We start from the raw sequence: 21982 nt of genomic DNA, 5'->3' as shown, positions 1-21982 counted from the left end.
ACTCCTTTTCTCGAATATCGTTTGCTTAATTTTTCATCCCCGTGGATAAATAGATATATAGGAATCAACAAATTGGAGTAGGGTGTGACAATATCATAAAAAAATTAATAAAAAAACTAATAAAAAATAATTGTGTTTGATTCATTTAATACAAATTTTAGTTTATAAAAAGTATTATTTTTAAAAAAAGAATAGACAAAATTAAATCTTTTTACCGTTGATCCAATTCAACGCAAATCATTTACAAACGGGTTCGTGTTAAGTTTTATTTATTTTTCTTAAAAATTCGACCTAAACCAACCCATTCAAATTTGATTGAATTGAGTCATGAGTTTGACTAACCTAACCTAAACCGATCCCACTTACTCTCCTATTTGTGTGACCTAAAATTATATATCCATAGACATAGACATAAAAAGACGTAAACTAGTATATAACTTGGATACATCTCTCATATCTTAGGTTAATCTAGTTTCAATAGGATATATATTTGCTTTTAATATTATTAAATTTTTTAATATTAAATATTATATTAAAATATAATAATTTAAATATTAAAATTATATTACATTAAAATCTATAGAAAATAAATATATTTAAATATATAAATTATATTTTTAATCTGACAAATAAATAATTATTATATGATTTTTTTTTTGCGTGTGAACCAAGATATTTCTTGGTTGAAAGCATATAACTAATCTCTCGAGGTAGTGAGTTAGGGTGCAAGCATGTCGATTTGGGTTGGGTTTGATGAAACCCATGAGGCAACCCTATCAAGATTGAATAGGTTGATTTAGGTTAGTTTCCCGATATCAATATTTAAAACCCAACCCAAACCAATTTATTTGTATATGATGTGGATTGGGTCAACAAGGCAAAACATTTAAATTTGTGTGTTATTTTTTCAAATCTAATATTTTTTATAAGCTATTTTTATTTTAAATGAAATATAAAATACATTACTTATAATTGTTACAAGTAGACAAACAGTGGAAGAAAATATTAAGGAAGGAATCACATTGTTGTTATCATCATTACATAGACTAATATATTATGTTAAATGTGATTTAAATATTAAAATATAATAAACAAGTTCAAGAACCACACTCACTAAGCCTAAAAACCCAAAAACTAAAACTATTATAACATAGTTTGAAAATTCTAATGCCCTTAAATAATCAAATGAACAATTCAAGTGAAAACTTCAACTAAATCTAAAAGAGTTTGAAACAAATTAAAAAACAAAATGGATATTTTATAACTAGCTGGGAGTTGAAACCTTAATTTTGTGAAAACGATTAAGTGAAGTCATGAGAATTGAGAAAAAGAAAAGATGATCTCACTCTTAATCATCGATAATAAGAATAATAATTGATTTTTTAAATTTTTAAATATATATATAATAATAATAATAATAATTTTTTGATATTAATTAACAAGTCGAGATATTAAAACATGTGACTTAGCCTAAAATTCAATAAGTTTGAATGGGTGAGGTCAATTTTGATCTAATTATAAAAAATATTCAACTCAACTTATTTGAGTTAATTTGGGTCAATTTAAATTTATGAATGACTCGTATTCGAACACTCTTAGAATTAAGTTTCATTTAAGAGATTGATCTCTCATAATAAATATTTTTTTTCATACACACCAGTGAGGAATCAAACCCATGACTATATACTTAAAAAAATAAAGTTATGTAGCAAACATGTCATTCTATCTTCTATATGATTTTAGTTTTAACTATTATCATTTAAAAAAATCATTGAAATTAAATTCAAAGATAAAAGACGACATATTAAAATAGATAGATGATCAAGAAAATGAAGTCTACGGGTAAATATATAACAAGAGTATTTATGAATAAAAAAAAAGAGTATTTCAGATTATTGATAGATGATTTTTGGCTAGTTGCACAACCAGTAAAATACAAATGGAAGGAAGACAAAATATGACACATATTAAGAATGACCAATAAAGAGAGTTAGAAGAATAAAAGTTTCACTTATAATAAAAAATGTTTTTTTTACAAGCGGTAGTAATACATTTATATGAATATATCTGACTCTGTAAAAAAATAATATATTTTACTTTTTATTATTAATTGAAATTTGTTAAAGATCACGTAAATGTTAAAGATTCATAATTTAATAAGTTTTAGTGTTTCACTCATAATTTTACATTTTAAATAAATTTTAATTAATAATAAAAATATATTAATATTATTTAGCACGGATTTGTGTTTTTAGAACTTCCTCTATTATAGTTTTCAGTTCAATCAAATTAAAAAAATAAAAGAAAGATTATACTACTGGTAATTAGTATTTTATTACCAAAATATCCCAAGCTAGGGTTCCGGTTATCGTTCTGCATTGATAGGTAGAGCGCTGTGAGAAACACAACAAACACTGCCGCAACGCAACCGTTACGAGAACACTCACTTGACACAGTTTGTTTCTCGTTTCGTGGAACACTTGGAAGGCACAATGGGAGGGAGGAAGAAGAAGTTCATCGACAAGAAGAACTCTGCCACTTTCCAACTCATCGCTCGCGACACCTCCGACCCTTCTTTCTCCCAATCCGACCGCGTCTTCGTCCGCGTCGACAACAACCCCGTTTCCTTCCCCGTCGCCGATGACTCCGCTTTTGATGACGCCCCCGACGACTACTACTACGACGACGACGCCGGAGTTAGCGGTGGTCCCTTGCCGGAGGACGTGAGGAGGGAGATTCTGGAGCTAGGGTTTCCGGATGATGGCTATAACTACTTGAATCACTTGAGGGAAATCAAGAACAGTGGCGCTGGTGCTGCTTTCTACCACAACCCCAAGTTCAAGCTACAACACCTCCCTCGCGATGTTAAGGTGCTTCTTACTCTTTGTTTCTTAAAAAAAATTGAACTTTGGTGATTTTTATTTATTTATTTATTGAACAGTGTTTTCGAGCTTAGTGATTTTTGAATTGTGAGGTTCGATGGTGTTGATATGAGCATGAATTGAAGGGATGGATAAATAACTTTTTTGTGTGATGAAGTGGGAATGTTGATTATTTGTGTTTTCTTGTTGATGAGTTTAGGCATTTGATGCTTCTAGATTGCAAATTGCTGAGGCGGATGGAGAGCCTGAGGAGAACACTATATACAGTGTTGCGTCCAAGACTACCAGCGTAAGGGTGCAGAAAGCAGTTGATCCTGAAGTGGCTGCACTGCTTGATGATGACGATTTGTCACGGTTGGGATCTGATGTCGAGGATTTGGAAGAAGACTTTGTTGTTCAGGCGAATCTCCTTGAAGATGAAGATGAAGATGAGGAAGAGAAGGATTGTATATTTAATGAAACGAGTTTTTCCGAGGAATCTGCGATACATAGAAACGGGAACAGTGCACATGCACTGCAAGTTTCTTCCTATTCCAGAGTCACAGATGATTCTGGACCTTTGGATGGGGTGACAGATGGTGTACCAGGAGAGGACTGTGTTGGTGAGAAGCAAAGAGCTCGTCGTTTGCTGGACGAGCAATTTGATTTGGTGAGTTTAGCTATTCATAATACTTTATTCACTATCTATATTTTGGTTCTTTTTAATGTGTGTTTGGATGAGCGTTGCCAAAATTGATTTTGGTTAAATTGATGTTATTTATGTTTGGATGTTTTTGTTATAAAATGAAGTTAGGAGTAAAATTTAGTACAAAATTTTGGATTTAACGCAGAAGCTACTCAAAGTTGCTTCAAGCCAAAATCAATTCTGGATTCTTCTCCAATGTGAAACCAAATATGTGAAAATGCATCCAAAATCAATTTTCTGGATCCAGAATCAATTTCCCAACATAAAACCAAACACACACTTATGCTTTCTCTTTACGAATTATATTATTTAATGAAGTATGTTGAGCCCCTCTGTTTCTGGTATTTGAGGAAGATGCTTTTGCCAAATTATGTCCTTAATTGTAATTGCAAGTATAATTATTGACTGCCTCTGAACTTTTTACCTTTAAGATTCCCATTCTCTCTCTGTCTATTTCTGTTATAGCTCGAACGCCAAGAATATGGAACTGATGATGATGATGGTGATTATTATGAAAATTATGAAGCCGATGAAGATGAGTCCCTTGCTGAGAAGCTCAAACACTCTCTTAACAACCATGTATTGGATGATCTAGAACTTGATGATGACAAGTATAAGGTTCCTGCAGACTTATTGAAGAATAAAGATGCTCCACATGAGGAACAAGAGGATTCTGCTGCTGATGTGATTCGTCGCTGCAAGGAATATGCTGAGGAGTATGAAGTTGAAGATGATCACAAGGATGTTGTACTTGTACAAGAAAGTAGTGATGAATCAGAAGTTTGGGATTGTGAGACTATTGTTTCGATGTACTCAAATTTAGATAACCACCCTGGAAAGATTGAAGCACCTGGAGTAACCAGGAAAAAGAAATTGTCTGAAACCGTGTCTGCAGTCTTGAGTTCCTCTAGTCAAATAATACCCCTTAGAGGAAAAGAGAAACTCCCCGTAGACTTCTTGCCTGGTGGTAGGAAACCTGCCACCGAAAAGGTTAAAGGCCAGAGCATTGCAAAAACTGAGCAGTACAAGAGAAAACAACATGGCCTTGAGTCAAAGGAGGAGAAGAAAGAACGGAAGGTATCTGTATTATTATCTAATTTAGTCTATGATGCTTCATCTATTCCATACATGTAATTCTTATCAACTTCTTTCTGAAACTTACCAGCCATTGTTTCCCCAAGAATAATACCCATGTTTATGTTTGGCTTTTATACATTTACTATTACTGCTGCTACTACTGTATTAACATGAATGGTTGCGTTGTTTTGTAGGCTGCTGTGAAGGAGGAACGACATGAGGCACGTCGCAATAAAAAAGAAATGAAAGAGCTTTATAAATGTGAAGCACATCGGGCACAGAGAGCTGCTGCTGTGTCTGGTCCTTCTTCCATTCATCTTTTGTAGGTTTTCAAGTTGTAAATTGGCTCAAATTATATTTAAATTCTTTCATTTTATTTTGAAACGTCTTTTAGGCACAAATCCATTACAATTTAAACTGTTAGTTTCCAAACCCAAAAAGGGAAGCGGGGGTGGGGGAATAGGGGATGAATCTATCCTGTGCTTCTAATGATTTTCACGCATATGTAGTTTTTTATTTTATTTTTTGTAAGATGCCTGCATCCTTCCTGTTAAGAAAAATAGGTTTCAATCTGATAAAGAAAACTTAAGTTTTGTTATGGCTCACAAACCTCGTTAAATGTATTGGTACAACAATAGTCAATTGAAATAGTTGTGCTTCTAAATTGACTTGTAATGTGCTCAGTGCTCACGTTATATAGTTGTTGACTAAGATAGGGATGGTTACATTTATATAGTTAACTGGCCCTAATTCTACCATGAACGAAAACAAACTTTGAATTTCAATTAATGCCCTGAAATGGTGGCATCATTTTTGTCTCAATTAGTCAATTCTCACTTTAAATATGAGTGTCCACATGCCGTGGCTAATGTGGTTTTCTGAGGGCTAACTTTGTTTTCCTTTTGCTGATCTATCTTTGTAGGTAAGTTAACAATTACAAGTACTGGCTGTTGTGATGTGAGTCTTTTTGCCCAAGCAAGAATGTGCTCAGAGAGTGTTTTTGGTACTTGAAGAAAAACTTTTGTTGTTTTTATTCACAAGGTTTACCAAAAATCTTTATTTTATTGTTTTAGTGGCTTTTGTTTTGTAGAACAAAGTCCGCCAACCTTATACAGGAGGATACGCAAATAGTTTTAATTATTCTTCTTTGAGTTGTATGGTTTACTGATCAAAGGCTAACCAATATATTTTATGCCTTTTGGCGACAACCTAATTTAGCTATTTAGAAAATGTCGAATTTCGGAGTTCTGTCGGCCAAATTTGGAATTTGAAGTTCCACTGTGACAAGCAGGTCTGTTGGAGTTTTGAATTGGAAGAGCTCACTGGTGGTTCTATTCTGCCTGGTCGAATCCCATAGATTTTGCACAGAATTAGGATTATGATCCATAACACTAGCAATACTTAAACATTTTATTTCGAAAAAACCCCCAATATTTAAACATGGTCCTTAAAATATTACATTGTGCATTTATAAGGAATACCGAGTTCCATGGGTTGTATATGATAAACCACGAAGTTCGCAAGCTCTCTAATAATCAATGTTACGAATTAGGATTATTTTTTTGGAACTAGTTTCAAATTTAAGCTCTCAACAGTCAATATTACCATTTAGTTTTAGCTTTAGAGTGTGTTTAGATGAGAAAATTTAAAATTTTGATAAATTTTAAATTCTAAGAATTTTAAATACTTCAATTAAAATTCTTTGATTTTTAAAATTTTATGTTTGGATAAAAAAATTAAAATGGTCAGTGTGAAAAAAATGAATACAAAGAGAAGAAAAAATATAATTGATGTGCTTTCAAAAGAAAGAATATCGATGAGACATGGGAGTCGCAGGGGAACTAGAACATGGTAGGGGATGAAGGTTACAAAGAAAATTTGGAAGATTCTTCTATTAAGAAAAAAATTTCAATTTTTCACATTTTTAAAAAAAATTTAAAATTTCACATTTTTAATTGTTTAAAATTTTAATTCTTCATACAAAAACATCTGAACAATAAATTTTAAATTCTCTAATAAAATATTTTTTTAATTAAAATTCTCTTTTCAAACACAATATACAGATATGTCTCTCAGCTTTGAGCATATTAATATAGTTACTTTCCAAACTTATTTCTTACCAAACCTGTGCGCCAAAGTTGCTGACTGCTGCAGAAGACAAGAGCAATCACAAAGTCCATACAAATTTCGTACTTATACTAACGGTAAATCAAAGATGAAATGTGAGGGGGAAAATGGTGATTAAACTTACTTAAAAGGATAGCCGCAGATATTCTTTTTGATAAAGAACTTCTAAAAATGAATAATTTCTTTCAGAAGAACGAGTTATAGAATTGTACATTTTTATCATGTCCAAGTTTCAACAAATTTTAAAATGGAATATTAACATAATTTCCAACTGTAACATCACACAGTAATTAATGACCTAAGGTTCCGTTATAACAAACTAAATATATGTTTAACATATTCTTTACTGCTGATTAAAATTTATATAAAAAAAAAATGTTGGCACAAAATTGTGATTTGTAATAAATTAAAATTAATAATAAAGTATTTTTAAAAGGTGTGTTATATGATGGGGTAGGGCATCTCTTATCCAAGGCAAAGAAAGAAGGATAATCCAACAGAGGCAGAACCAATAAGGATAATCCAACTCAGCTTCTTCACTCCCCTCACCTTATCAAGAATCCCCTTATAGTTAACCACCACCAATCTTCAATCTCCTCCTCACTGAATCTAAAAACCTTCCCTTCTCTTCTCACCCCCACACTCCCATCTCACACACCCCTCGCATCCAACAATGTCTCTCACCATTCCCTCCAACCTCTCCAAGCCCGCCGCCCTCCGCCCCAAACTAAGCCCAAAGCTAAGGTCCGCCGCCACAACCACCATCGTCTGCAGCACCACCAACAACAACAACAACAACAACGTGTCCTCCGACCTGAAGGCGTTCTCCGCCGCGCTGGCCCTCTCCTCCATCCTCCTCTCCGCCCCTCTCCCCGCCGGCGCCGACATCTCGGGGCTCACCCCATGCAAGGAGTCGAAGCAGTTCGCGAAGCGTGAGAAGCAGTCGATAAAGAAGCTGGAGTCGTCGCTGAAGCTCTACGAGGCGGGCAGCGCCCCCGCACTGGCCATTAAGGCGAGCGTGGAGAAGACGAAGAGGAGGTTCGACAACTACGCGAAGCAGGGGTTGCTGTGCGGCGGCGATGGGTTGCCGCACCTGATCGTGAGCGGAGACCAGAGGCACTGGGGTGAGTTCATCACACCCGGAATACTATTCCTGTACATCTCGGGATGGATCGGCTGGGTGGGTCGGAGCTACCTGATTGCGATCAGGGACGAGAAGAAACCCACCATGAAGGAGATCATCATCGATGTTCCTCTGGCTTCTCGCTTGCTCTTCAGGGGTTTCAGCTGGCCCGTTGCTGCCTACAGAGAACTCATCAACGGCGACCTCATTGCCAAGGATGTCTAGGTCCTGCTCCTCCATTCACTCTTTTACACTTTTCAAATATCTAAATTTTTATATTTTTATTCACTTTGCTTTGTTTGATCTCAGATAAGAGAGGGTGGATGGCTACATTGGAGGAAAGCCTGGAGAATTTGTATGTGGATGGGATCTTTACGCGCTCTTTTTGTAATTACTTTTTTTATAAATGGTACATGATATGATGTAATCTAATGCATGTGAACCACAATCAACCTCATCTTCCAATTCAATTAATGTAAGAAGAGTTCTTGCTACACTCTCTCAAACACATGCTCTATTGTTAATTCAAAACTATAAAATTAAGAAAGAAATTCATCAAATACTAAGTTCAACCCATAAAAAATGTGTTTAAAAAACGTGTTGCTAATGTTTTTCCTCGTATAGTTACATGCATGTAAATATTATGCAAGTTTATTTAAGACATTGTGCTGTTTGTTTTAGATTTAATTTAATTTACTGTGAATATCATATCATTTTATTTTTACGACTATTTTTGTGACAACATGGACTCACTGAGTCACCAATTTTTCTATTTTTATTAAGCTCAATAAACACTGCCCCTCCATTTTCGAGATGTGCATAGTTCGGTTGAAGGAGAAAATTATCCCCTTTGGATCAACCTCTAACGACATTAGAGAAAAAAAAGTAAAACTATGGTGTAAAAAGTAGGAAAATCTTGCTGAAAGTAATCTTTTTTTTTTTTTTACATGTATTTGCTTTTTTTTAAAAATAATCACTCACTTTCATCAAGAACTTGAAAGAATGATTAAAACACAAGTGATTCCAAAGCCTGTTTGTCAAGAATCATTCATTTTAAAACTTAAAAATACTTTTTTCATCCTTTCAATTCAGTGTATTTTCCATTTTTGCCCTTATAAAAATTATTTTGGCTTTAGTCTTTATAAAATATATTTATTTTATTTTTCATCCGTGAAACAATTTAGATAGAGTTTTTTTTTACTATTTAAAATATTTTATTTTAATATTCAAAGTGTTATCTACAATACTTTAAGGACAAAAACTAAAATACATTTTATAAAGATTAACAATTTTTTTTTGCATGAATGAAAATAAAAAAAACGTTAAAATTACACGAACAAAAAAAAATATTTAGGCCTAAAAAAAATAATCCAATCCGGTAAAGTGTACACTTTACATTCATAGGTCGACCATGTACAATTCCAATCCTCTCCCCACCCCTCCCTGCCCTCAAAAAACACAAAGGAAAAAAAGAAAATATCTCCAGACATCCTTAGCCACTTCGGTTAAGTCGTTCCTGTTCTACTATCCTACCCACTTTGATTCTTTCATACTCAATAGAAGGCATAAGAAGACGTGGGAGACAATGTTGTTGTCCAGGATATAACAATTTTCTTGCCAGGATCTATGAACCCTGAGAAGCAATGGCAAATCAAATTAGTGGAAGTGATTTTGTGAAACACTTGAGAGTCAGAAAGGAAAGAGGAAGATTGGTAGTACATAAATGTTGTAGAAACTGGAATGAAGCAAACTCCAATTTTTAACTACTCAAAACAAAGGGAAGGAACATTTTCTGTACTTCTACCCATTACAAATTTCCATTATTTCATTTCCTCCCTAAAACTAGACATTAAAACTTTTCCTCAACTGATTTCTGGTACTGTGTACTATGTGCTATAAGGCCTGAGAACTACACAAAACTCTCTCTTCAGTGCCCAAGGGAATCGGGTCAAAGGTTAGAGATACAAGAGATAAAGGACTCTGATGTCAATCCAACAGACATTTTGAATTTGAAGTTCCACTGTAATGACATAAGTATGTAGCAAACTGCTGAGAGGGCAACTTTTTGAGATACATCAATACAAACCTTTGAGGTCATTCTCTACTGCTGAACCTGAACAACTTAGAACAGTGCCGGCCTCTGTTTCATGGAGATGCCTGACATCAATTACGGGTTTTTATGCTCTCTTTTAAGCTGGAATATAAACAAAAGAGGAAAAAGTAAGTAAGTTGCATTTCGAATGAACTATAAAGGATAAAAAAAAAGAGAAAAAAAGAGAGATTTTTAACTTTTAAAGCCATACCTGAGCCTCTAACTCGGCAATTCTTTGCAAGGATGCATGTTCAAAGCAAGCACGGCGCTTACATTCTTCCTCTAGGGAACCGGTAAATTGGTATCTTAGCTCTGCCATTTCCTGAACTAAGTCCTCTGCTTCTTCTTTTGCCTTCAACTTTTCCTCTCTTAATTCTTCCTAGTAGAGGAGGTCAAAATACCATATAAATCTCAAAGCTAAAAAAATTATTTGAATGGTGTAGTTATGATACACAAAGTCTCATTAACAAATTCACATAGACCACTTCAATGATTAAGCTTAGAAGGATGGCCGTACCTTAAGTTTCTTGATAAGACATTCATATTCTTGGATCTGTTGTGACATCTCCATCTTCCCTTTTAAATCTGCAGCTGGATCTAAGATCATTGCCAATCTTCCAACATGTGGACCACATACTTCATAAGTGCTGAGGAAATATTAAGCAAATATTACCAGAAAGTTTAGTGAAAGTATATGATAGGGACTTGAGTATTATGGGATGCCTAAGTCTCACATCAAATAGTATGGGATGCTCGGTGGAGTACTTAAGTCAGTTAAGTGGCTTGATTCTAACTTCTACCCCCTTGACTTTAAGGGAGATTTTCCCAAGTGCTCAGGTGCTTATCAATATACTTCAATCATAACATTATAAAAAGGAGAAATAATTGGACACCTAGGTTATCAGCATCACCAACAATTACAGAAGAAACATAATCTTATCTTTCCCCATACATAACTATCCAGATAGACATGTTTAATTTCTTTTAATATGCATGTAGGCTGTGAAACGTTGCATTAAAAATATGATTAAGGACCACACAGTCATCATTCAGAATAAGGAGCCAAAAGGATCATAATTCAACTTACATAAAATGATAAAATAGTAAAGGGTTTACTCATTTCTTTAATTTTTATAATGCATCCCATCCACGTTGGAATTATATAAATTCAAAATACCAAGAGGTGTAATTAAGTATACTTAATAGCTCTTACATTATTAGAGTCCCACATGCAGTTACTACTGATGATCATATTAATATTGTTTAAGACTTTATGAAAGCAGCTCTGTTTGTTTCATTATTAAGTAAAAATGGAAACTTGTTATGAAAAAAAAGAAGGAAAAAAAAACTAAATTAATAAACCTCCATTTCTGTTTTATTAACTTGAAGAGTAATACGAAACTATCAAATTGAAGGTCAGGCCCAGTTAGATATGAGAGAAAGAGAGATAACAGCAAATCACAATGAAACATCCTCATCCTTCAGCAACTATACACAATTAAGAAAAATACGTAAGTGGCCACATTTAAAAAATAATTAGTCAAGCATCTAAATAAAACTTCAAAATAGGTACCTTATGTCCTCCTGCATGGTAGAGTTGTTGCCTCGCACATTCAAGGAAGATTGAGTCTCGAGTTGTGATCTGTCCTTGTTTTCCAGCCAGTATTCATCCTTTTGAGAAGAAATTCTAGAGTTTTGGTTGGCAGTATCAAGCTTCTCTTCAAGTTCCCTAATTTCTTCATTTAGAGTGATGATAATTTTTTGGGCATCCTGCAATGCTACCTGGAGCTCCTCAATTGATCTACTCATTCTATTATTTTCATCTAGAGTTTCATCCTGGATTTTCTTGGCCTCGAAAAGACTCTGTTCCAAGACCATCATATCAAGCTTCATGCTCTCTACTTCAAACTGAGACTCTAATGTTATGGATGAAAATGATTCCTCTAGTTTCTCTATGGACAAAGCTGACTTCTCTAATTCTTTTTCTTTAGTATCTAGTTCCTGGATCAAGGAAAATTGCTTTGACTCAGATCTTTTCAGCTCCTCCCTTAATCTGAAAACCTCCTCTTGTAAATCTTCCATCCCCTCTAATTTCAATTCAAGGTTGTGAATATGCTCTTCCAGATAGTTCACCTCTGCATTCCTTGCACTGAGTTGATCCTGAAGATAATCTGTATAAAGTACAAACAAATTAAGCCAGTTAAAGAGTGCTAAAAACCTAGTGCAGCATTACAACTATTACAAAGTAATTTTGAGATCAAAAAGACATGTAAGAAGGGGGAAAAGAATAACTACTCTTCCATTTACAACCATTTTCCATTGTTAACAAAGTTGTTTATCCAAGAAAGTTCACATGTATGCCATGAAAAAAACTACCTATTTCTTGAGAACAGTTCAGAAGCTCTTTTTCCAACCTCTGAATGTGTTTCTTATCTTCTGCATGAGCTTCTGATTTTGACTTCTCACATTGTTCTAGCATCTGCATCATAAATCAGGTTTTGTATCAGCCATCAGGTGTTTGCTAATTAAACTCAAATTTTCAAACATTTTATTCATTTGCTCATTTACTCATTTAATGTGTGTATCTACCATCGCAAGTATGGCAAGATTTTACGAACTACATCCAAAGGAACCAATGCAATGTTCAACTTCACTCAATCATTCCTTTACCATGTCTTTTTCTTTTCCTCCCTATTTAACTTTAACCAATGTCTATCTGAGGGATGTAAATATTAAAGCATGCTTTATTTTGAAATTGAAGTTCAGCAGGAAGAGTTCGTGCATTAAAATTTGAGGTGAAGTTCTCTATGTTGAATCAACAAATATTACAATTTACAACCTCATATCACCACTGTCAAATTAGCTGCAACAACCTAGCACCTAACAGACCTGGATTGGTTGAATGCTTTGGGATTGAGAACTTTGTAAAACGTCCTTCTCTTTTCTATGCTGCTGCAAATCATAGACAAAAAGTATATTGAATATAAAAAACAAGAAGAGGATACATAAACTTCACTCGCAAACAGCATGGAAAAACCAATCAATATTTGAAAAAGCTTACAACATTGATATGAGGAGTGCCAGCAACACTCTCTTTTGGATACTCTTCCTGTGATGATTGGTTAGAATTTATTAAAAATCATTAATTTTGGTAGGTTTTATTTCTCAATTAATGTTTCTCTCTCCTGATTTATATTAAATGAGAAAGAAAACTTATCAAAATTGGTGATTTTCAATAAATTCTAACCAATCATAGAGAGAATATCATAAACAGAGTGTCGCTAGCACTCCTCCATTGATATAGATATAATACTTGGTTATATAAAAAATTAGGAATTCAGCCAAGAAATAGTTAGGTTTTAAAAAAGAGAGTACCTCTCTCCTACGCCTTGTACTAAGTTCCTCCCCGTTTAAGGGAGTAAGATGATCACTTCTGCAGCTATTTGACATTTATGTAAGCAAATTAGACACATACGCATAGGACGAAGAAAGGTACCTGATTAATTTTAATTAGCAGAAGATAAACCATGTTAAAATTTTATAACAGTAGAGAGAGAAAGCATAACCAATTTGCAAAACCATGTCAAAATTTCCTAAACAGAGAATAAAAAAACCGAGAGCGCTCACACTTTTAAACGGAGGTTACTAGAGGAATTAATGGGAAGAGTATGCGAGTAATGAAATGGAAATTGGAGTAATTACCAGAAAGTGGGGAGCTTAAAACTGATCGGAAAAGCAATGCCGGTGGTAGACCTTCCTTGCCGCGCCTCCGAGTTGCATTTCCGTCTCACTTGTGGATTGATGGATTATAAATAAATAAATAGCTATTATTTTAATATTATGTGCCGAGGATCAATATTTAGTTCTATATATAAATTATATTTTAAATTTACAATAAATAACTTATATCATAGTTATTATATATATTTATAATAACTAAATTTGGACCGTGCGTCCATAAATAAGTCTAGAATTGAAACATAAATTTAAATACATAAATCTGTTCGAGATTTGAAAAAAAAAAAAAGCCAATTAATACAAAACACTCTCACGTACGTTCCAATTTCTTAACCCCACTCCAACCTAAATAGTACCCCAAAAATATTGAATTCGTGCTGGAAATTACAAAAATCTACAGCCTGGGCCTGAATTAAATCTGGTTTAAGCTATGCATGTAGTAAGTCTTGACTTGGTTGCATTTTGCTTTTCTTTTTAGCTGAAAGTTTCCTCCACTCGGAAATAGTGTAATGTGATGGAGCTGGACAAAAGATCATAAATTCTTGAAAATGGGACTCACATGGTAATAAGCATTACTATTAATTTAAAAAAATGGGAAAGGTTTTTTTTAGAAGAAAATGGGAAAGCTTTATTCATTGATTGAATTTTAAATTCAATGGATAATTAATTATATCTCCCAACCATTTATTAGATATAATAACCATTTGCCACGTACTTTGAATTTCAGAAATTAGATTAAGATATATGTTGGAAATAAAATATCTGAAATGAATTTGAGTAACTAAAAAAACCATCATAACTGAAATCACCTTTGCTTTCCACTTAATGAAAAACAAGGAAATATTGTTAATTTCCTGCATTAGAATGGAAAGGAAACGAAAGCAATGAAGCTTAGATTGAGAATTCTAAGAACTGAAAAGTGAGTCCATTTAAAAAAAAAGGCAAGAGTGGTACAAATAGAAAAAAAGTGAGTCCATTAAAAAAAAAGGCAAGAGTGGTACAAATAGAAGGACTTCCGTGCATGCATGGCATTACCATGTCCATGAACTAATAAATCATACTTAATTTATAAGTACCTGATCAGAGTGGGAAATCACAATGTGAAGTTTTGTTGTGATCTCTGTTAGGTGTGGATATGATGTCATGCAAAACATTGACCAGAAGGTAGCTATGGCATTCATCAGCTACATTTTCAACAAGCCAGGTTTGTTTTTGCCAAACTTGTTTTGGAAATGGCATTACAAGTTACAGCAAACAATTACATAAGCTACTTTAATGATTTAACAAGGTACAACAAAGGAAAGACAAATTCTTCTACATAAAAAATTCTCTACATATAAGTGTAAGTGCTATACAAGAATATCAGTTTTCTGTAGTACCTATTTTTGTTTTTTCGGGTGAGTTTTCTGTAATATGGATAATAAACTACTCAGGATAATAAAACAGCATTCAAGCAAGCTAAAATATATATTTTTAATCAACATTGCAGTTCCTTGAGTTTTAGCACAGACCTCTCTCTCTCTCTCTCAATTTTTCTGACCTCAATAACTGAACCTTTATAAATTAATAGAAATGGAAAACTCAAGATCCAATAAAAGCTGAACTAATCATTTGTTGTTTATTTCTCGACACCAACCACAAGCTAATATATAGCCACATGTTCAATTTATACCTCATGGGGCACACTGTGATTAAGAGTGCATATGATCTTAACCTCCATTTTTATGACTAGAACTATTTAAATCGTAATGATATTATTAAATATTACCCACTAATGATATTTATTGGAATCAAACTTCCAAACGAATCCCATTGACTCTATAAACTAAGTTGACGGGCTGCCAAGTATTTTAGCCATTTTCGATCCAAAACAGATTTTTATCTTTTTTATTTTCAAATTTCTTTTTAATTTTTCCCCGCAGGCCAATTTGGGTATGATGTAAGGCTGCTTCGTGGATAAAAGAATTTAATACTAAAACAGTATAAGTTTCTTGTCAAACTTTCATTCAGACTCTTGATTTTCATTAAGTTAAAATTTAATCGTCTTAGTTATGTTTATGTCAGCACGAACATACCACATAAACTATAGCAAGAGATAATAAAAATATATAATTAGGAAAAATGAATTAGCAATTATAAATAGAGGTACTTTGTGAAAGTTAACTTTCTTCAGATATTTTCCCCTCATTTTCAAAATAATTCGCTTTACAGATTTTGATTCGTTACAAATTATTTAAAAAATAAAAAATATTAATTAATTGTGTTCAACTTTATTCTTGTGAATAATATCTTCATTTAGTGGAATGCGAGAACACTAATAACAAAATGAGAGAAAGATATCATTAAATAACTCATTTTCTATTAAAATTGAGAATATTTAATGGCCTTAGTCTATGTGTAAAACCTTAAATGATAATTATTTATATATTGCTTAAAAATTGGAAAAAATATTGAAAATATAATATTTAATGTTATAAACAAATCTTTTTGGATTTTAAAATCATAGTTTTCTTTATATTACTCTTCAACCATTTTTGCAAGGGTGATGATTAATAAAATCGTAAATAAAATTTCAATGGAACTAGTTAATTATTGCTAAGCTGAAAAGTAAAGATTTAACTCTTACAAGGAGAAAATAAAACAAGTAATCTTAGTCATAGATGAAAAAAAATAACGATAGATGTTAAGTACGTGCACATGCATAATAATAAATCATGAATGTATTGGAATTTTAACCATTAATTTTTGTATAAAATAGTTGAGATTACTTACTTTATTTTTATTCATTTTATAGAAGTCAAATAAGAAGAATATAATTTTGAAGCATGTTTTATGCAAAAAACTCCAATTACCTTTTGAAGTCTTTGAAACATTAAAATAAACAACAATACTGTAACTCCTTACTAAATTTTATTTGGTAAATGCCATACTATTTTTAAATGCTAATACTACTCTTAACCAACATTTTAATAGGAAAAAATAAACATATAAAAATTAAATTTTATATAGGTAAATTTATATAAAACTTTTGATGCCAGAGTGCATACATTTACAGATATAAGTGGAGTGCATTTTTTATATTAGTAAATACAAATTTAAAACAGAATTCTTGTGGGAAAAATAGCTTCCTAAGAGCATCTCTAAGGATTTTTTTTTGACAGATCTGACAAAATTTATTAAGTAATCCACTTTTAAGTTCTTGAGTTTAAAGTGGGTTCTACTTTGTCATATCAAATTTAAGCCATTCACCCACATTTTAATCCAACAATGTAATTTCTGAGAAATCTACATTTTTTCTATTTGCACTTAATTTTGGTTTATCATTAAAATATTATTTTTTAAATAATAAATTAATTCTTTATTCATGAGCAATCGTTCTTTATATAAAGAACTGTAGTTAAATTTAAGCAACTCATCTACCAGTTAGATTAGCTCTAACATAAGAATGAAGAACATTTTTTTAGTTTAAGAAACTCACCTAAGCAACTTCATCGAAATTGCTATAACCAGTAACCAAATATGCACTGTTCGCTCACCTGAGGGGAGGGGAATTACACCTCCTCCTGATTATAAAAAATAAATATGCACTGTTCAGATTGCATAGCCTTCCTTTCAGTTGCAATAGTCGACAAAGCAGTAACAGAATCATCTGCTGCCAGCTACTACTAAAACCGATTAAACGTAGGATTTCCTCCATACAGTGCAAGTGACCAAACGCTATCTCAAGTTGCCACATTAAAAAGCACAAATGTATTGCTCCATTTCTTTCAAATGGTAATCCATATCAATTGGTGCCAATTCATGCATATTACACCCATCCTATGCTAAATTCATCCTAGCATAGGATCTAAGATTTACAATGGTTAAATCCCATTTTATTAATAAATTCTATGATCAAAATGTAAAAAAAAAAAAGTGGAAGAGTGTTGTTTAACCACTGAGTTGAATTTTATAGTAAGGTGCACTTTGCGTCGTTTGTGCCGTTGCAATTTCAGTTTGTAACATAGTAGTGGTCCAGCCATCGCCCTCACTATCTTGATGAATTATTATGATATTTGCTACTGAGAGAGTACGTAGTGATTAGTGAGAAGGATTTATTAGCATACCACTTGTGTGCCAAGAAAGAGAAGGAAACAACATATAGATGGATGGGTGGTCAGGTTTTATGGTAGGTGACAAAACAACCACCTTGTGCTCACATGTCTTCTTTATGTGTATTATAAAATCTACCTTTCTATTCCTTCATGTGTAATGGCTTGGGGTACCTATCCTAATTTTTCAACACCTCATTCATTTTTCTTTGATGCAAAGAAAAATAATTACCCCACAAACATGTCACCTTTGGAGTTTATGATTTTATAATTAAGTACATTTCTAAAATGCAAGGTGGGAAGTGCGTCAAAACAAACAGTACCAATCTGTTGCACAGTACCACACACATCAGTTAGAATTCATTCCTGGACTTTCTAAGAGAACCAAAATAGTGAGCTTAAACTTTGAAAGAAATGAAAATTATTCTATAAACAAAAAAGTAATAACATATAGAATCCGGAAAAATAAAATTAAAAAAACAAAAAAAGGAAGAGAACAGTATATTATGAACTACTTGAAAAATCTGAACAAAAACAGAAATACCCTGAAGAGGAAGAAGAAGATACATATCCTGTAAAGAATGAATGGAATGAATGCAGAAACATTTCTATACAGTTTGAATCTTCACTCTGAAGTTGCAGCAGCACTGATGGAACAATAAACTATGTCACCTTTGGCTATGAGATAAGGCCTACCAGTGCCTCCTGTTTGTGGTTGTCTTCTACTATCCACCAGGGTCTGTTACTGTTAGAGTCAGCATGGCTATTGCTTTCTTCCTCAGTAGCAGCAGGAAGATTAAGATCAAGGAAGTCCCTAATTTCTGCCACTGGTTCCTGAAGCACAATTGTTTGAAAGCTTCTACTCTCAGACCCACCAACCATATGAGATCTCTTATGGCCACCCAAGGCTTGGCCAGATGGAAAAACCTTGAGGCAAATTGGGCACTCATGCCCCTTGCTCTTCTTGGACTCATTAACTGTTTCCACCTCATTATGAAAACTAGCACCATGTTGATGTTCCACCACACACTCACTGTCACCGTTCTTCATGAGCTTGTTTTCAGTTATTATTGGGTCAGGAGAGAGATCAGTTTCAATGCTGTTCTCACTGCTCTCATTCCTTGAAGCAAAGCATCCTTTGATCTTCTTGTGGCTAGCTCTATGGCCTCCAAGTGCTTGGTATGAGTGGAAAATTTTGTTGCAAGTGGTACACTCAAACTTGCCTCTCTTGTTAGAGTTCTTGCTAGATTCAGCTTCTGAAGCCTTGTCCATCCAGTTCTTATTTGACTTCAATTCAGAACCTGAAAACTTTGTCTTGATTGAGCTGTACTTTTTGCCAGTAGTTGTAACCGACTTTGATAAAGCTGATTCTGTTCCATTGACTCTTCTGCTCCTCCTATGTTCACCTTCAGAATCCTCCAATGCCGATACATACTCAAGCTCAGACTTGTAGGCCTTTTCGTACCCTTTATTGGAAACTCCATTTTTGTTCACTCTAAATCCATTTTCAGGAATCTCAGTAGTAATAGTAGTAGCAGTAGTAGTCGTCAAAAGTTGTGAACTCTTACCTCTGGTTGAGTTGGGATTTTCTGAATTGCCAACCTCCCACTTGTTATCACTTTGCTTGATCAGTTTTGCTTGATCAAATTTGGTGATCAAATTAGTTCGAACCGAAGATCGAGCTTCGAAATAAGCAGAGTTATTGTCAGAGGACTCGGCAACAGAATGAGGACCACTCCAAGGACTCACATCCCTACTAAGCATCATCAAGCTCATAGCAACCTCTTCTTGCTCTTGCTCAGCCTCAGAGAGAGAAGAAGAAGGATTGGCAAAAGATACAACAGAAGAAGTTGTTGTTGCTGCTGCTGCTGCTGCAGAAGAAGCAACCACCGTGTACCTTGTTCTTCTCTTGGACCTTCTTCTCTTATTCGGAGCAGTTGCTTCGTTATCAGATTGGCTATCCATAACCACCTTAGCATTAGTCCAAGAATCTTGATCTTCCAAGCTGTTGGAAACTCTCTCTTTCTCAGAATGGCATTTCATGTGGCCAAACAAGGCCTTCCAAGACTGGAACCCTTTGCCACACTCTTTGCAGAACTTGTCAAACACCAAAGGGTCTTCGCTTGAATAATCTGAGATTCTCCAAGTCTTCTTGGGTTTCTCTCTGAGACCATAGCCAGCAGTGTTAGCTGCAGCAGCAGCTTCAGAATCCTTGTCTCCACCATTGTTGTGTGAAGATGAAAGCTTTTCTTTTTCATTCATCTCAGATGAAAAGTTGGTTATATGAGACCTCATGTGACCCCCCAAGGATCTGCCACAAGGGAAGCACTTGCCGCAGAACTTGCACGCGTGTTTCAATTCTTGATGAATTCGATGATCTCCTTCCATTGAATTTCGATACGAATCAGAGAAGAAGGAGAAAAACAAAAGGGTTGTTGTTCTTTGGGAGGGTGAATCAGAGAGTTTCCAAGAATGCTGAATTCATCGATCTCGTAACGCGAATCAGAAGAAGAAGAAGAGTAAAACTAGCGAGACCCAGATCAGATTATTGAGGTGGAACTGCGAAAAAGCTGCACCATGCTACCTTTTTGCACTGACTGCTGAGAGAAAAAGAAAAAGAAAGGACACTTCACACTTGTATGAGTTTCAACAAAACTCCAAATCTAAGGCACAAAAAGAGGAAAAAAAGAAGAGAGAATGAGTAGTGAAGTAAACAAAGCAAAGCAAAGTTGTCTCTGGTTACTACTACAAGTTGCTTATTGGGTAGTTGGGTTTGGAAGAAAGAAAAAAATCAAAAACTTGAATAGGTGGAGAAGAGTTGTGGTTGTGCTATGATGGCGAATGAACAAGGCAAGAGAGAAGAAAAAAAGAATTATAGTGAGCGTTGATTTTCTCTCTTGCTCTCTCTCTCTCCTCTCCACTTGACTATATTTGGAGGAGAAATCCATGCATGGAAGCAAAGAGGGAGGATAGCAGCACGTGTACTCAACTGAGGATACTACGCCACTCCTAATCCAACGGGTTAAGATTTGGCCACGTAAGCATCCCTATAGCTGAGGAAGCTACTAAAACTAATAAGGAAATGCTATTGTATTTGCTTCCACTCACTCTCTTCAAGTGAAAGGTTCCACTCTCCGGCCGTTATTCTTTGGACTTTCTATTACTGAATGCTTTTTTATTTCAAGTGGGGCCCATGCTTACCCTCTATCCAGTTGCTTCACTTCACATCCCAATCAAAGCCTGCTGCCATGCCCACTGTTTTCAGGGTAATTTTGTCAATCCACTAAAAGTCCCCAAACATTGGGTGGGTCGTTCTCAAGTGGGGTTTCTTTTATTTTTCAAGTTCTTATTCTTCTTAGTCGGTTCGGTGAGGTTGCTCCTTGTCTTAAATATTAACCATTTTTTCCCCTTTTATTCTTTTTTTGTTGCATACATAGTTGAACTAATTGTGATATACTAGATAAGTGAGTTATTATAAATCTTCTCAATATTATATTTAATCTGTACGGATAAAAAAATTTGATATACCACCACCAAATCGTGTTACCCGGATACTACTACCAGCTCAGCATATGATTAGTAGTAAGTAATGCAACTAGAAAATGGTATATTAATGTGTGAATAACCGTGATATCTCTGCCTCTTTATCTTTCTTTTTTTTCAATATATCTTTTGGAATCCTCGATAATAATAATATAGAGTATTTTAAATGTCATATTTCCTCCAAGGGCCACAACGCATACAGCTAAATTCTCTTGGCATGGCTGGAATTGTTTATATTGGTTAGGTACTCTTGTGGACTCTAAAAATGTATATTGGTTGGAGAATAAGAACTTGGGAGTTCTAGGCCTACCCATTAGAGGGGGAGTGTTGCCTATCCATTATGCCTTCTCAGTATGTCAGTTGGCCATTTTTTTTTACCCCAGTTGCGAAAAAGGATCATAGCATCATAGATGTAATCCAAGGAAACTATAAATTTTTACTTAATTTCCTTCTTTTGGTTTTTTAACACTTGGAAATAAAGGTATTTTTTGAATTTCTATGATGTAAAATATTCATAAGTTTTGTTAGCGATGATCCATCTTTGTCTAAAAATTGTGTAATTATTTTTAACGAGATCTCTCATTTCCACTAAGTTTATTGATAAAAATTGTAAATAAAAAATTT

General features: G+C 34.0%; 4 protein-coding genes across 9 annotated transcripts; 2 read left to right on the top strand and 2 right to left on the bottom strand.

Moving 5' to 3' along the window:
- The first annotated feature begins 2296 nt into the window (after nt 1-2296).
- On the top strand, nt 2297-5852 carry LOC100805612 (protein LTV1 homolog). Its single transcript, XM_003524612.5, has 5 exons — nt 2297-2870; nt 3082-3531; nt 4033-4644; nt 4839-4966; nt 5567-5852. The coding sequence occupies exons 1-5, from the start codon at nt 2493-2495 to the stop codon at nt 5568-5570; spliced, it is 1572 nt and encodes a 523-aa protein (XP_003524660.1). The 5' UTR covers nt 2297-2492; the 3' UTR covers nt 5571-5852.
- Nucleotides 5853-7247: 1395 nt separating this feature from the next.
- Nucleotides 7248-8388, top strand: LOC100807732 (photosystem I reaction center subunit III, chloroplastic). The gene is made up of 2 exons (XM_003524616.4): nt 7248-8119; nt 8204-8388. The coding sequence occupies exon 1, from the start codon at nt 7445-7447 to the stop codon at nt 8117-8119; it is 675 nt and encodes a 224-aa protein (XP_003524664.1). The 5' UTR covers nt 7248-7444; the 3' UTR covers nt 8204-8388.
- An 834-nt stretch (nt 8389-9222) lies between these two features.
- On the bottom strand, nt 9223-14137 carry LOC100781747 (shootin-1). Of its 6 annotated transcripts, XR_414158.4 has the most exons (9): nt 13689-13827; nt 13362-13482; nt 12876-12938; nt 12363-12465; nt 11560-12157; nt 10504-10633; nt 10198-10365; nt 9981-10088; nt 9223-9527 (listed from the first exon to the last, which is right to left on the bottom strand). XR_414158.4 is itself a non-coding variant. In XM_006579457.4 (8 exons), the coding sequence occupies exons 2-8, from the start codon at nt 13434-13436 to the stop codon at nt 10062-10064; spliced, it is 1164 nt and encodes a 387-aa protein (XP_006579520.1). In that variant the 5' UTR covers nt 13437-13482; nt 13689-13827; the 3' UTR covers nt 9223-10061. The 6 variants fall into 6 exon arrangements, 5 of the variants coding, with proteins under 5 accessions (XP_006579520.1, XP_006579521.1, XP_006579522.1 ...); XM_006579457.4 differs by having other exon boundaries at nt 9223-10088; XM_006579458.4 differs by having other exon boundaries at nt 9223-10088; nt 12876-12935.
- A 4082-nt stretch (nt 14138-18219) lies between these two features.
- LOC102669916 (uncharacterized) lies at nt 18220-20754 on the bottom strand. The gene has a single exon (XM_006579456.4). The coding sequence runs from the start codon at nt 20201-20203 to the stop codon at nt 18494-18496; it is 1710 nt and encodes a 569-aa protein (XP_006579519.1). The 5' UTR covers nt 20204-20754; the 3' UTR covers nt 18220-18493.
- Nucleotides 20755-21982: the final 1228 nt, after the last annotated feature.

The sequence above is a fragment of the Glycine max genome, chromosome 5 (assembly GCF_000004515.6).
Source record: "Glycine max cultivar Williams 82 chromosome 5, Glycine_max_v4.0, whole genome shotgun sequence".
Classification (NCBI taxonomy): Eukaryota; Viridiplantae; Streptophyta; class Magnoliopsida; order Fabales; family Fabaceae; genus Glycine; species Glycine max.
This window is presented reverse-complemented; position numbering and strand designations above follow the sequence as displayed.